The following is a 13356-nucleotide window of genomic DNA, read 5'->3' as shown; positions in this document are numbered from 1 at the left end:
CCATGCATGTATTTTGTTGTTGCTGTTATCATCATAAATAGTAGGAGTGGCATTCATCATGTTTTTATGGCTCTCATCACACCTTAAGTCATTTACCACTTAGTTTTTTGGTTTAGTTTTTTTGTCAAATCGCCCTCAACAGGACAAGTCCCCACAAAAAGAAAAAAAAAACAAAAAAACAACAACAACAAAAAAAAAACCCCACACAAAAACAAACAAACAAAAAACACAAAAAACACAAAAAAACACAAAAAACACAAACAAACAACAAACAACAAAAAACAAACAAAAACAAAACAAACAAAAACAATAAAAAAAAGAGGGAAGCAAATATTGCAATGCATAAAAATGTTCTATATCCACTTTATTCTCCAAATCCCCAGGTTCTGTAAATACCACAAATCACTGTCAACAAACAGCACATCAGCTCCTATGGGCTTTTGATGACCTATCTGCATTAGCTCACTAGTGCTCTGGCTTGGGGATTTGCTTTTTTATGGACTTGGAGATGTTTTGCAACACATCAACCCATCATATAAAGATGGTGTTCAGCAGAAATTTCATTGCACCATGCTGCAAGAGTCCTAAAATTGCAACCTCTCTTTTAAAAAAGCATTTTAAAATCTACAAACAAATGTCTTTAATCTTGTAAAGATCTAGAAAGACTGTGGCAGGAAAACTTCCCTTTTATATTTCAGTATTTCTCAGAGATGAGCTCTAAAGTGTTAGCTGAGATAATTATCAGAGAGATTATGCAGATCTTATTATCAAAAGGTTTTGTTTGCTCTCTTGTTACATAATTGCTTAGTGTTTGCAAGGTGCTCAGCAAATAGAAAGCACCAGAGAAATACCACGAGTTACTGATTTAACAGAAAAATAATTCTCCAAATGGTATTAACATTTTGAGTTGTGTCTACTATATTTTGAAGATTTCTGTTTATCTGTAGAGCCCCTCAGTGATATAACCTTGGCAGCACATGAAATGAGAGTTGTGCCTTACCACTCCTGATTTTGGACAATTTCAGGAGAGCTGTGAAACAGCAGGAAGCAGAAAAAAAGGTGCAATATATTGTTTCACCATTTCCTTCACTTCTAGCTTTGCTGGTGACAAAGGACACCACATTCAGAAGATAAAATCAGTATTTATATCTCAAAGCAGTGCCATAAAGCAAACAATCAATTTATGGAACCACTAAATGTTTCAAGAATTGGGTAAAACCACATCAAACAATTCCAGGCTTGTGTAAGTTTATAAGCAAAACTCAGACTACCTGAATTCATATACACTTTGTAACTTTTAACCAAATTCTAGCAAAGACCTTACAAACATGTTAAAAGCCATATTTAAAGTGCAAAGGTGAGGCCTCAGGTATAAACTTGCCATTGGGCACACTTATGTACCCAGACCACTTAGCCTTGACAGCAATTTAAAAGGTACAGTAACTACATCATTTCAATACCCGTTTTCAAGAATTCTAAGTTCATTTCATTATTATTTACAGGTAACACAGGTCTTTTCAAGAAAGCTTAAAGCAAGTGCACTATACAAGCAGGGTACTGGCCACAGAACTTCCCTTAAACACAAGAAAACGAGATTTTACTTACAGCCAACCATCATCATGGCCACCGAAAAAATCTTCTCCCCATCAGTGGTGGGTGCTATGTTCCCAAATCCTATGGTTGTAAGGCTTGTCATGGTAAAGTAGAGGGAGGATATGTACAAGGAGTCTTTGCTGGGCCCTCCTTCCCACTGGCCCGAGCCCGTGCTGTTGTAGCGATACGGGGTGCCGATGCTCAGGGCCAGCTGGTAGAGCCAGCTGTCTGTTTTGATGGTGTTGGTCAGTTCATCGATCACCTCGTAGTCCCCAATGCTGTACCAGATGCAGGCCAGCCAGTGGGCCACCAGCCCAAAGACACACACCAACAGCACCAGCACGGCAGCACCATATTCCAGGTAATGGTCCAGCTTCCTGGCCACCCGGCCCAGCCGTAGAAGGCGCACCACTTTTAAGGAGCTGAAGAGGCTACTGATTCCCTGGAAAGGAATAAAAAGCATTATTTGATCTGAAATATCCTGCTGGTGAGCACAGAAGGCTATACAGCAATTCCTGCATCTGCTTAAAATCTTTCTATCAGATAACAGAATACAAGATCAAACCCTCCTGTCCCTCCAGTGCTTTTGTCCTCGCCAGGCTAAATTGAGTTTGGCACTCACCAGGTGGATAAATTACTTTGTTCAAACTCAGTCTTTCAAAGCAACAGAAGGGTTCTGTAGAATCCAAAATGGAAACAGCAAGTTTATTACAAAAGGAGTGGTTCAATGCTTCACCAGTTTGAAGTAAATTAGAGACTTTTTTGACCCCAAGAAGATAAAAGGAAGTGGAAGAGAAGTCACAGATGGAACTAAACGAGCCCTGTGGAGTCCTCCTGAAGTTTCCCAGAGAACAGCCTGCTATTAAATCCAAGCAGAGGATTGTTATTCTGGCCAAAACAGGGGCACACCTACTTTAAGAACCCTCAAGATTAACAGATTCTTGAGAGAAACATCAGAAAGTAATCAAAGTGGGAAACTCAGAGTAATCTGCCTATTGCTACTCTCATCCACCAAACAGGAGCTGAGTAACTGTCTCTACACAACACTCTCCACCCCTTATTACCCTTCAAACATAACTCTGGACATTTTTTTATTTACAAGAAGCATCCTGACATTTTTTTATTTACAAGAAGCATCCTGACTGAACATGGAATTAAACAACTGTGGGCACATCACCTTCCTGAGCAAGGGAAGTACGGACCACAAGGCACGTGCCTTTGCATACAGGTTTAATTTCCTCTCCAATCAACAGATATTTTCCTAAAGCAAGTGTTGGTTCAGTGTTGTTTTTTTCCTGTCACACAAGATAGATGACATACAAATAAATGGAAATACAAATATTTAGGGAATAAGAGCACAAGGACCATCAGAAAATTAATAGAAACATCTGAGAAAGGATAAGAAATGTGTATGTCCCTCTCAATGCACAAATGGTTTGGGAGTTTTAGAGATGCAGAAAGAGAACAAAAATATGCTCCTGATCTACTGCAATCCCATGATATAACTAACTTGTGCATTAATTAGTGGCTCAAAATAGAAAATTTGTAAAGGAAGGTTTCTAATATAAAACATTCAGAAGTTGAAGACATTTAATTTAAAGTAAAAATTAAGACATAGAAAGCAATGAGGCAAACATTCCTAGTTACTGAGCCAAGATTAAATTGCCCTTTTCTATGCATCATTATCAAATCAGTCTAGTCAAAACACTGGCTAATTATATTATCAAACAGTAAAAGACTGGAGTTTCTGGAGTTTTCCATACCAGAAAAAACCGTTGTCTCTTTTGCACCTTTTTCCCTTTTCCCAGCATTTGAAGGGTAACATACATCTGATATTTCTAGATGTAATCTGTTTGGCACAGTTCTTGTATGCTTTTCAAATCCTGTTGGAATGTGTTTCAGATCCCCAAATCCTTAATAAATTGAAGCTCTATATTTGCATTCAAGCTCTCATGATGACTAATACCACAGAGGGAAGTGGAATTTTCCCATTTTGATTTCTGCATTTTGCATTTACACAAGACAGATATCAGAGTATCATCCTTATTTCCATCTAAATGTGTATCTACTTATTTGCTTTAGGATTTATGACTGGGAGACACTCTGAGCAACCAAGTTTTCCAATAAACTGGGAAGTCCCTTCCAATATTCCTGGCACAATGAACTGTGGCCAATGGACTACTGAACGAGGGTCCAACACCACAGTAACAATATCAACATTAAAAAAAAAAAAAAAAAAACAAACGAGAGAGAACTTCAGACTAGTTTCATAGTTATTCTACAGTATATTTTACTGAGTTAACCTTGACTTTGAAAGCTTTCAACTTTCATAAGAGGGAGAAAACAGCAGGGTGTTTTTCTCATAGGATCAAATCGTGTTGCATTGGTCAAACAGAGATGCATTAACTCTGTTTTTATTAGAGACACCATTCATTTCCAGGATTAAGACCATGGAAGGAGTTAAAAACCTGGAATTCAAACTTGGGGGGCCCTTTTATACACCCAGTAGTTGAAGTTTGTCCCAGTGGCACAGCTTACGCTATACTTTTTACTGCAAAAACAACCCTTGAACAGAAGAGTTTACACAGTGACCTCCATCTCCCACCCACACTTCATCTTCTCTAAGTTACATGGACAATTTAGCAGTTATACAAATAATACAAAAATACAGCATTTATTCCAAAGTCTGGGAGAAAGTTTGTGCTGTCATTTTTTTCCCCTAAGCAAAGGTAACAATCACATCTTTTATGTATAAAACAAAGAGAAATATTTCATTTTAGCTGACATTGAAATGTATTATTTCCAAAGAGTAATTTATTTATTTGAAATGTATTATTTCCAAAGAGCAATTCATTTAAGCAAGTTTCACTGCAAATCTTAAAGCCTATTCAGTTTGACCCCTTACTTAAGCCAAAAAAACAAGAGATATTCACATCTCATGTCTAATCTTCCAAAATAGACAATATTGGAAGCTTCAAAAGCCTCTTCCATAAAGCACTATATAGGAAACAGCAACTAAATAAATGCTAAAGGAATATGTGACATATCACACATAGAGTATATATATATATATATATATATATATATATATATATATATATATATATGTATGTATGTATGTATGTATGTATCAATCACATATGCACTAACTACTGGTTGGGTCAAGCTAGTACCTTCATACTTATAAAATTGCCAGCAATTAATACACAATTGTTAATAGGCAAAGCTTTGTCTCAGATTCAGCAACATCTTTGACAGAAGTTATGTGAAAGACTAACAGCCTTGAATTATATTTGGGCAATTAAGAAATTCAGTTTTCTAAACTCAATTGATTGCAGGCTGCCTTTAATTGCATTTTTCTTTTAACTGTAATTATGCTCCATAATGAATACTTTGAAAACCCTCCTACTGCAGGATGGGCATCTGCTCTGACAGAAGTAACTTTAGCACTCAGAAATCAAAACAGAAAGGTGAATGGGCCATGTAATCCAGTTTGGATTTATTTATGGTGTGAATAAAGCACTTGTTGGATACTGGAGATCCAACCTTCTGGGAGGAGCATTTGTGACTCCATTGCCATTTCAACGGGACCAACTGTCTGGAACAGCTGCTAGGCTGCGTTCTGTAATTGAGAATATCTCCTTATGTTATCAGCCATCCAATCCAGCCCCTTGGGGTTTTGGCTTATGTATTTTATCACATCCTAAACAGATGAGGACACTCAGCTTGCTCATCATCAATCATCTCAGCTGCAGAAATCTGAAAAAACACCTACTCCAAAACTGCGTTTTGGGTGTCAAGTTTGGAACCAAAATCCCATCTGACACACATCATCCATTTAATTATTCCAAATTGAGTCACGGGAGACCTTCCCGAGGACTTTTAAGGCCTTTGGATCAGGAGAGGACAAGAGCAGTGGCTCTGAACCAGCCATTTTTGTACCACCATTTCAATTCAGGAGACAGCTGAAGCTGTACAAAAGACGTAGAGTCTGTCAAATTTATCCAAAAAGATATTTTTGAGGGATGGATGTTTAACTTGGAATTAACTTAGACATTCATGACTAAACAAAGCCCAAGTTGCTTGACACAAGCACCTTTCAAAATCTGTGTTCTCAAATCCTCTTGATACACTAAGAAGGGAAATTAAATTTGATAGTGGAGTCACAAGTGATAACAGCACTCAGTCTGACATGTAGAGGGACCAATCCTTCCTTTTAAACTACTTGACTCTTGCCATTTCAGACCCTAGATGGTACCACACTTTCAAACTACCATATTCCAGAACGAAAGAAGTGTCTAAGCTGTGTGTCTGCATCCAGATGAACTTTTCCAGCCACGGGACTGAGACAAATGTTTCCCAAAATTGCCATGCACGGCGTGGGAACAGATCTCTGCACCTCCAGCAAGAACAGGGGGCAAAGTTCTCTTGCACTTAATGAATCCCTGATAAGCCAGGCAATAGGAAGGATGAAGCTGATAAAGTTGTGTTATACAGGGGTCAGGAGCCAGACATGCAAGAGGATGAAGGGAACACTGTCACCAAAGGAAAATGAAGGTTAACAGGGGCAGGAAATCATCTGAGCCCACAATGACTCTATCTAAAACCTCCTAAGCCAGGGAAAAAAGAGTAGAGTCTGTTTTACACTAAAGGAGCAGCTGAATAGCAGAGCTGCATGTTTGTAAAATCTGAAAAACAATAGCTGGTTACTTGCTAATCTAATTAATCTTTCTTGAAGTTGGAAATTACTGCATAAATGTTTTTTTTGAAAGTAAAATAAAAAAAACATAAACAGCCATTAGTTTCAACCATCTAAATATACAAAATTCTGCATAAACCTCAAAATTAAATCCCAGTATGCTGAAATGGTAAATCATGCATATCTTTTTCTTTCTACTAGGGAATAATGTGTTTTTAACTCTAGGCACTTTTTCTATTAGATTTCACTCCATGATTATTTATTTATTTGTTGTTAGCTGTGGGTACACACGCAACAAAAAGAAATGAAATACGCATTTTAAATGTGTTCTAAAACTGAAATACTTTGAAAATAAGCTTTGAAAATGAGGATCAGTACTGCATCATTTAATAGAAAACACTGTCTCAGAAAAGGTCAGAGGAAAAAAAGAACAACTTTTCACTCAATTTTAACATTCAGCACACTGTGGCTTTGAAGAATTTATGGGGTGGCCAAGAACCAGAGCTATGAAATGTTGGTAGGAAATGTTGCAACTGCAAGCAAAGGGCGATTGCACCATATACAGACGTTAAACCAAATTTAAACTAGCATCTTAATGCTGGACACAAGCAACTACGGCAAAACTTCCACCAAAGTGATCCAATCCTCAGAGGATTTTGCAGCCAGGGCTCACCTCTGTGCAAATGGGGAAAATGATTTTGTGTGGCCACAGCATGGACTGAGCTCCAAGCACCCTTTGGATCCCACAGAATGCTGCAAGCTGATGGCAAACCACCCTGTCCCTGGGAGCAGCCCATCCTTCCTCCCTGGGGAGCAGCAGTGGGCATGTCAGGGGGGTAATTCACCCCACAGAATCACAGAATCACAGAATAATGAGGCTGGAAGACACCTCTAAGATCATCAAGTCCAACCTATGCCCTAACACCACAACTAGACTACAGCACCAAGTGCCAAGTCCAGTCTTTTTTTAAACACATCCAGAGATGGTGATTCCACCACCTCCCTGGGAAGACAATTCCAGTATTTTATTATTCTTTCAGTGAAAAAAATTTCCTAATATCCAACCTAAACCTGACGTAGCTTGAGATTGTGTCCTCTTGTTCTGTCAGTGCTGCCTGGTGGAAGAGATCAACCCCACCTGCCTGCAACCTCCAGCTCTGACAGACGGGGAGGGGAGGAATCACCTCCCTCCCCTCCCACTGAGCACACAGGAGCTGAGGGCTGTCACTGCTGGGAGGAGAAGCCAAACCCACCCCAGAAACCCAGAGAGCTGGATCTGCACAGCAGCCCAACCTGTGCTGTGGATCAGAGAAACACACTGCAGAGCACTGCCACCCAAGGTGAGACTGATCCTGCTCCAGATGAGCTTGGGGAATAAATGCTATTAATAACAGGAGGCTGAGATGCTCTGCAGATGCAGCAGCATGCTCATTTCTTCATTTAACAGCAAATTACTCCACATAATGTGATGTACACTTCACTCCTGGCAGGGCTTTGCAGAAGTCCCCACTGGCTTGAAGGAGGAATTGAATCAGTTCATAAAAAAGTGAACAATCACAAACTAAACTGGACTAGGGTGCTTGCTCTCTAAAAGGCAAGAGCTGGTAAATTATAAATATTGAACTGGAGATAGTAATAAGTGAAGACAGGTGGACTATGAGAGGTAGAAGAGTCAGACACCTGGAATATCCTTACATCAAAAGGTACAAAAGGTTGTAACTCAAAGAAAGGGAAAAACTTGTAAAACTGGGTATCAGTTATAAATGAGTAAATAATCACCCAGAGGAAGAAAACAGAAGCAGAGAACTTGCAATATATAAAAAATTTTTAAAAAAACCCAGAAAACTACACCTTAGAGAGGAAGTAGTGATAAAGTAAGAATTGCTAAATGCCAGATTGAACTTCTCCTTCCAAAAAATATGAAAACAAATACCCAATGATTCTTCAAATTCAAAATTAAAAAAAAAAAAAAAAACAACGAAAGTGATCAAACTGCAATGAAGTAAAAATAATCCAGGCTTGGGCTAAAAATTAAATTAATTGTGAGCATTCCAAAAATGGTGTTGATATTTCCCAGAAAATCTAATGCATGAAGAAGGAAATAAACAGATATATTACTTGAACAAATGTTAAGGGAAAGAGCAATTAGAAACTTTAAGGCAAATCAAAATTCAATCAGTGGAGCAGTAGTTTAGCTAAGCTTAGCCTAGATGGGATCCATCCAAAGTTTCCTGATAGTTTTCTCTGATAATACAGACCATTTTCTAAATAAAATAAATTCAGTATTTCTTTAACATAAGAGGTGAAATTATTATGAAACACAGGGAAAACAGGGACCACCACTGGGATACCAGGGTGACTGAAGAACTTGTGGACATGGTGGAAAAATGGAAATCCTAAAAAGGCAGTCTAGCAGGGGTTACAAGTGGTGACCCTTAATGATTTTTCTGGTTTCTTAGTGACACAAACAGAAATAGTATATGGTCATAGAATCTACTAATGGCACCTTTGGAACACACTGCCAGGAACAGAGAATAACCATGTGGGAATAAAGGGAAATGTGATAAAGGTTGACAATATAGAGTCCCAAGGCATCCATTACAGCACAACTTAACAAAAATGTCTAAAACTACAGGGATCTTTAACTGAAGATTTCTGAGAAAAATAAATATTTGGGTATGTGGGCTAATCCCACACACCCATCCCACATGACTCAGAGCAATCACTGAGCTGCACTCACAGCAGAGGTTAACCCAGCTCCAGGACAGATCAGCTGAATGTTTCCATCATCAAAAGGAAAAGCCAAACCCCAGTTGCAAAGTGAAGATGAATTCTCCACGTGGAGTAATCTGTAAAGCTCTGCCCTAAAGAGATGTATTTGAACTTCATTTCCTGCAGAGAAAGGCAGCTGGAACAGCCACAGAAATGCTCATAAAATTTCATAAATGAGTTGTCTAGACAAGATCAGTCTGATTAAACTAAGGAAAGGAAAATAGGCGTGTTTATGCAGAGGAGGGATGACTTCTTTCTAAGCACATCAAGGAGATAAACATGAGGGAGTGAAAAGAAATATTTAACCAAGGAGGTTGGCACAGGGAGGAATGCACAGACTGCAAATTAAGAGAGATTTATGAAGACATCATGAAGAAAGGTGTATTTTGACCAGTTTATGGGTGATACAATGAACATATTTGATCAGGATGGGTGACACAATGAACCTGCTCACCAAAGCTGATGACTCAGAGACTCAAAATCACCCTGTGAGTTTTATACCTATTTTTTTTCTGCTTTTGCTTTTATCCTTTGAAAAATCAAAGTGAGACAAATACAGTCTCAAGGGGGAATATATTTCACCCCAGCCCAAACTAGACCTCAGAGGAGTTTTCATCTAAGCTAGTCACAGTAATGCCACTACATCCAAGGATGAGAAATAGAAATTTTAGGGCAGAATGACTCCTCAGATTGACTCTGGAGGTGCATCTTAGAACATAAGGAGCCATGCCCCAAATTGCCTGTATCTCCCTGTGGAAAATGCCTGGCCCCATGTTTCATCAGGTGAATCCCATGCTTAGCACATTTTGAAATACAGTCCAAATACTTTCTTTAAAGATGCGTGGGCAAAATCTTCCTTACCTTTCTCTTCACCAGAAGTAAAAAACAAAACCAAAAAAATCACCCAATTAAATCACGCAGCTGATTCTGTGAATTCTGTAATTAAAGTATTAAAGCAGTGAAAGAGGCAGGATTTTTCTAAGCCTTGGGCAATCTCCACCAAACACTAGTTACATGATGTAAGAGAAAGCAAAGTGCTTGCAGATTTTGGGAATGATTGAAATGGTGAGCACTGCCAATATGAGCAGGTGAACCTGCAGGCACACAACCAAAAACGTCCTGCTCTGTGCAGTGCAGGAGGAGTATCCTGGGGGAGGTAAAAGGCTGTTTGAAATGCAACCAGCAAATCATTCCCAAAAGAAATTTTCGTGCTTAGCTACTTAAGTAGAGCTTAGGTCCAGAATCCCTGGTTAGCTCCTTAATTCTGCTTTACTGGAGTTAATGTTAAAAGAAATCTTCCAATTTGTCTCAGAAATCTTTATTTCTTGGTAAACAATTAATATAATAAAGTTGCATAGTTACAAATCAAAATGAGCGAATGACAAAGAAACCCAAAAAACCAGTGACATTTCTGATTTGTCACCACTGTAAGTGCAGAATTTAGAGTTGTATTCAATTATGTAGATACACACAGGAGTAAAGGGCTTTCCTTCTTCTGCACCAGATCTGCACTAGATCTCAGGTCCAGATACAAGCAGATCTCAGTTAATACTTTACCCAGCACCACTGGAAGCAATGGGAGTAGTGACTTCACTGAGCAAAAATTTGAGTTTTTACAGCAAAATGTAAGCAAGCAAGTTTCTTCATGAATTTTCTGAAAGTACCCCTAAATTTATTGCTTGGAATTGATTTTCTGGTTTTTGACCAGGGGGGTGGAGAAACTTTTTTTTTTTTCCCTCTAACCCAAATGTCAATAAGCTGTAAAATTATAAACAAACTTCCAGTGAACTGTTTATGGCACAACCATACAGTGCAGCACATGTCAAACAGTAAAAAACTGAGGTTATAAAGAGAAGGGTGATTTCAAAACATTTTTTCTAGATGCAAGATAAGGGGGATGTGGCATTTTAAACTACTAATTTGTTAGTGCATCACTGTGCCCAAAAAAAAAGGGAGAAAAGACAGTATCATGGCAGTATTTTCACTCACACAGGGAAAGTGGGCGAAGGACAAAATGGGAATTTGTGCTGCTCCCATCAGCATCACTTCAGTGAGCATCTGATCAGATTATTTCATTTCCTCATCTCCTTTGCAAGCCTTCCCTTCCTTTGTGAGCAACAGGGATCACACAGGACTTCAAGCTTCCCTTGAAAGGGCTCCACAAACAATTTCCTCTACTGGACTCTGTATCAGCTTATACAGCTCTGACTGAAGATTAGATTTAAATGGCTTGTACCCAACATCTGCTTCTCAGTAATATATGCATCACATTAAAGTAAAATTAAAAAAAAAAAAAGAAGAAGAAGAAGAAAATGAATTTTAAAAAGACCACTGGGACATCAAATTGCAGTTCAGTATGCCATAACCCACATCAGAGGGCTGTATGAGGCTATCAGGTCACCCACCACCCCCTGCACTGCTCTGGCTCAGCTCCTTCCTTTCACAAGTTGCCCCTCACATCATGGAGACTTTCAGGTGGTGTCTCCATAGGGAAACCTGCAGACATATCCCAGACCTTGTACAGCATTAAAGTAGCTGGTTAATTAATTAAGGAAAAAAAAAAAAAAAAAAAAAGCTGATTATTAAACAGTGGCAGAACTTTAATAAAACCTTAGAATAAAAGCTAATTCTGCAAGTCAGTGCAATGGGGTAATAGAGGTTACTAAGGGAAAGGGGTGAAAATGGTTGAAATTCTACAAAATATATACCTACAGTGGATACATTTATAAGTTAATACCATACCCATGCCACTGTATTATTCTGTTGCGGGTTTTCACACACTACAACAGAATGACAGCATTCTCCATATTTAATTGTCTTCTGAGTGCATAACAAGGGGGGAAATGCCAGGTACTAAGGTTAGTGCTTCTGTCATTACTTGCTAGGAATTTCCATCAAAGTTTAACACTTGGTTGCAGCCAGGATTTAGTTCTGGGAATTATTTTCTCCATGTCAGCCACCTAGATTTCAAAAAGCTAGCAAGCCATAGACTGTACTTCAGAGCCAAAGTCACACTCTTGAAAGGCACCAATTCATCTTCACCTTGCATACACCACTCAGCCTGGTGCCCAAAAACCCTCCTTCAAATACCTCCCACAAAGGGAATATTTGCAGTAAAACACTGCAGGTGTGAACATGGCTACAGCAGCTTAATCAGCTTTTATTTGCTTTCAATTTTACAGACGTTGCAATTTTAGTTTCTATTAATTGCAGTGATACAAAGACGTTTCTGAGAGTGCTGAAATAGATCAATAATAGCAATTAAAAGAAAATTACAATTACAAGGAAACTGTGCTTTACCATGCCCTGCATAGATCACTAAATTTTAAAGGCCACTGGGTCATGTAGTTTTACCTTATTAAACAACAGGCACAGAACTTTGGTTTAGGTAATTTAAATTTCTCTGCTTTCAATTCCAGCCATTGGCTTGTGAAAATTAATTTCTGCAGAAAGGATGATCTTTTATACAACTCATCTGAAAACCTTCAGGATACCACCCTGACTTCATGTCCCTTTCTTCACAGTATGTGACATGTCATTTCAGGACTATGTTTCTGGCTTCTAGGTTTTATTTCATGACAAACTCAGAAATTCATTAATATCAGTTAAAATTCGCAGGAAAAAATCTGATTTTTCAAAATAGTAAGAAGCTTTCTCAGCTGAATTTAACCCTTAATTTATGGAAGAATTTTCTATTTGGCCAAAAGCTTGTCCATCCATCTAATTTTGGGAATATTTACTCAAAATACTTACTTGCAGAGGCTCAAATGCATGTGAAGACAAGAGTCAAACACCTGCCCAATATCCTGGTGTCCAGGGATGCCAATCAAAATATTTGGTGCCAAAGGGAGATTTTAGTATGGTTTGACCATACCTGATCAGCATCCTTGGGCACCTGCAAATTTGCTGACAATTCCATCACAATATGAGACTGATAATTCTGACTTGTATGGAGAAAATGGTTACAAACAACTTTTTGGTAGCCCAGACTGAGAGAGGTCGGATATTTCTCTCTCTAATAGACAGAACAATATAAAGGCTAAGTCTCGAGGTGACATCATTCTCCAGCTTCAAAAGCAGGGAGTCATGATTTCATAAATCTTATAAACCAGTGCATACAGCAGTGGAAGAGTTGTTACATGCAGCTCATTACTCAGAGAAAAAAAAATTAGAAGCACTACAAGCAACATGTAACTTCATGACAAAAATCCAATTTCCAGTTGCTGCAGACTTCACATCCTAATTCCTACAGGAACCATGTGGGACAAAAATCTTTGGGTTCAAACACCATA

At 38.5% G+C, this 13356-nt stretch overlaps 1 protein-coding gene across 1 annotated transcript in view; it reads right to left on the bottom strand.

Annotated features, from left to right (window-relative positions):
* The window catches only part of KCNH5 (potassium voltage-gated channel subfamily H member 5), a 160545-nt gene that overhangs the window by 100187 nt on the left and 47002 nt on the right, over nt 1-13356 (bottom strand). Inside the window, exon 7 of the mRNA XM_021554525.4 lies at nt 1606-2035. Within this exon, the coding sequence (XP_021410200.1) occupies nt 1606-2035 (430 nt within the window). The remainder of the gene's footprint in view (nt 1-1605; nt 2036-13356) is intronic.

Source organism: Lonchura striata, chromosome 5 (assembly GCF_050655825.1).
Source record: "Lonchura striata isolate lonStrDom1 chromosome 5, ASM5065582v1, whole genome shotgun sequence".
NCBI classification, from domain to species: Eukaryota; Metazoa; Chordata; class Aves; order Passeriformes; family Estrildidae; genus Lonchura; species Lonchura striata.
Note: the sequence above shows the minus strand (reverse complement) of the source record. Positions and strands in the feature narration are given on the sequence as shown.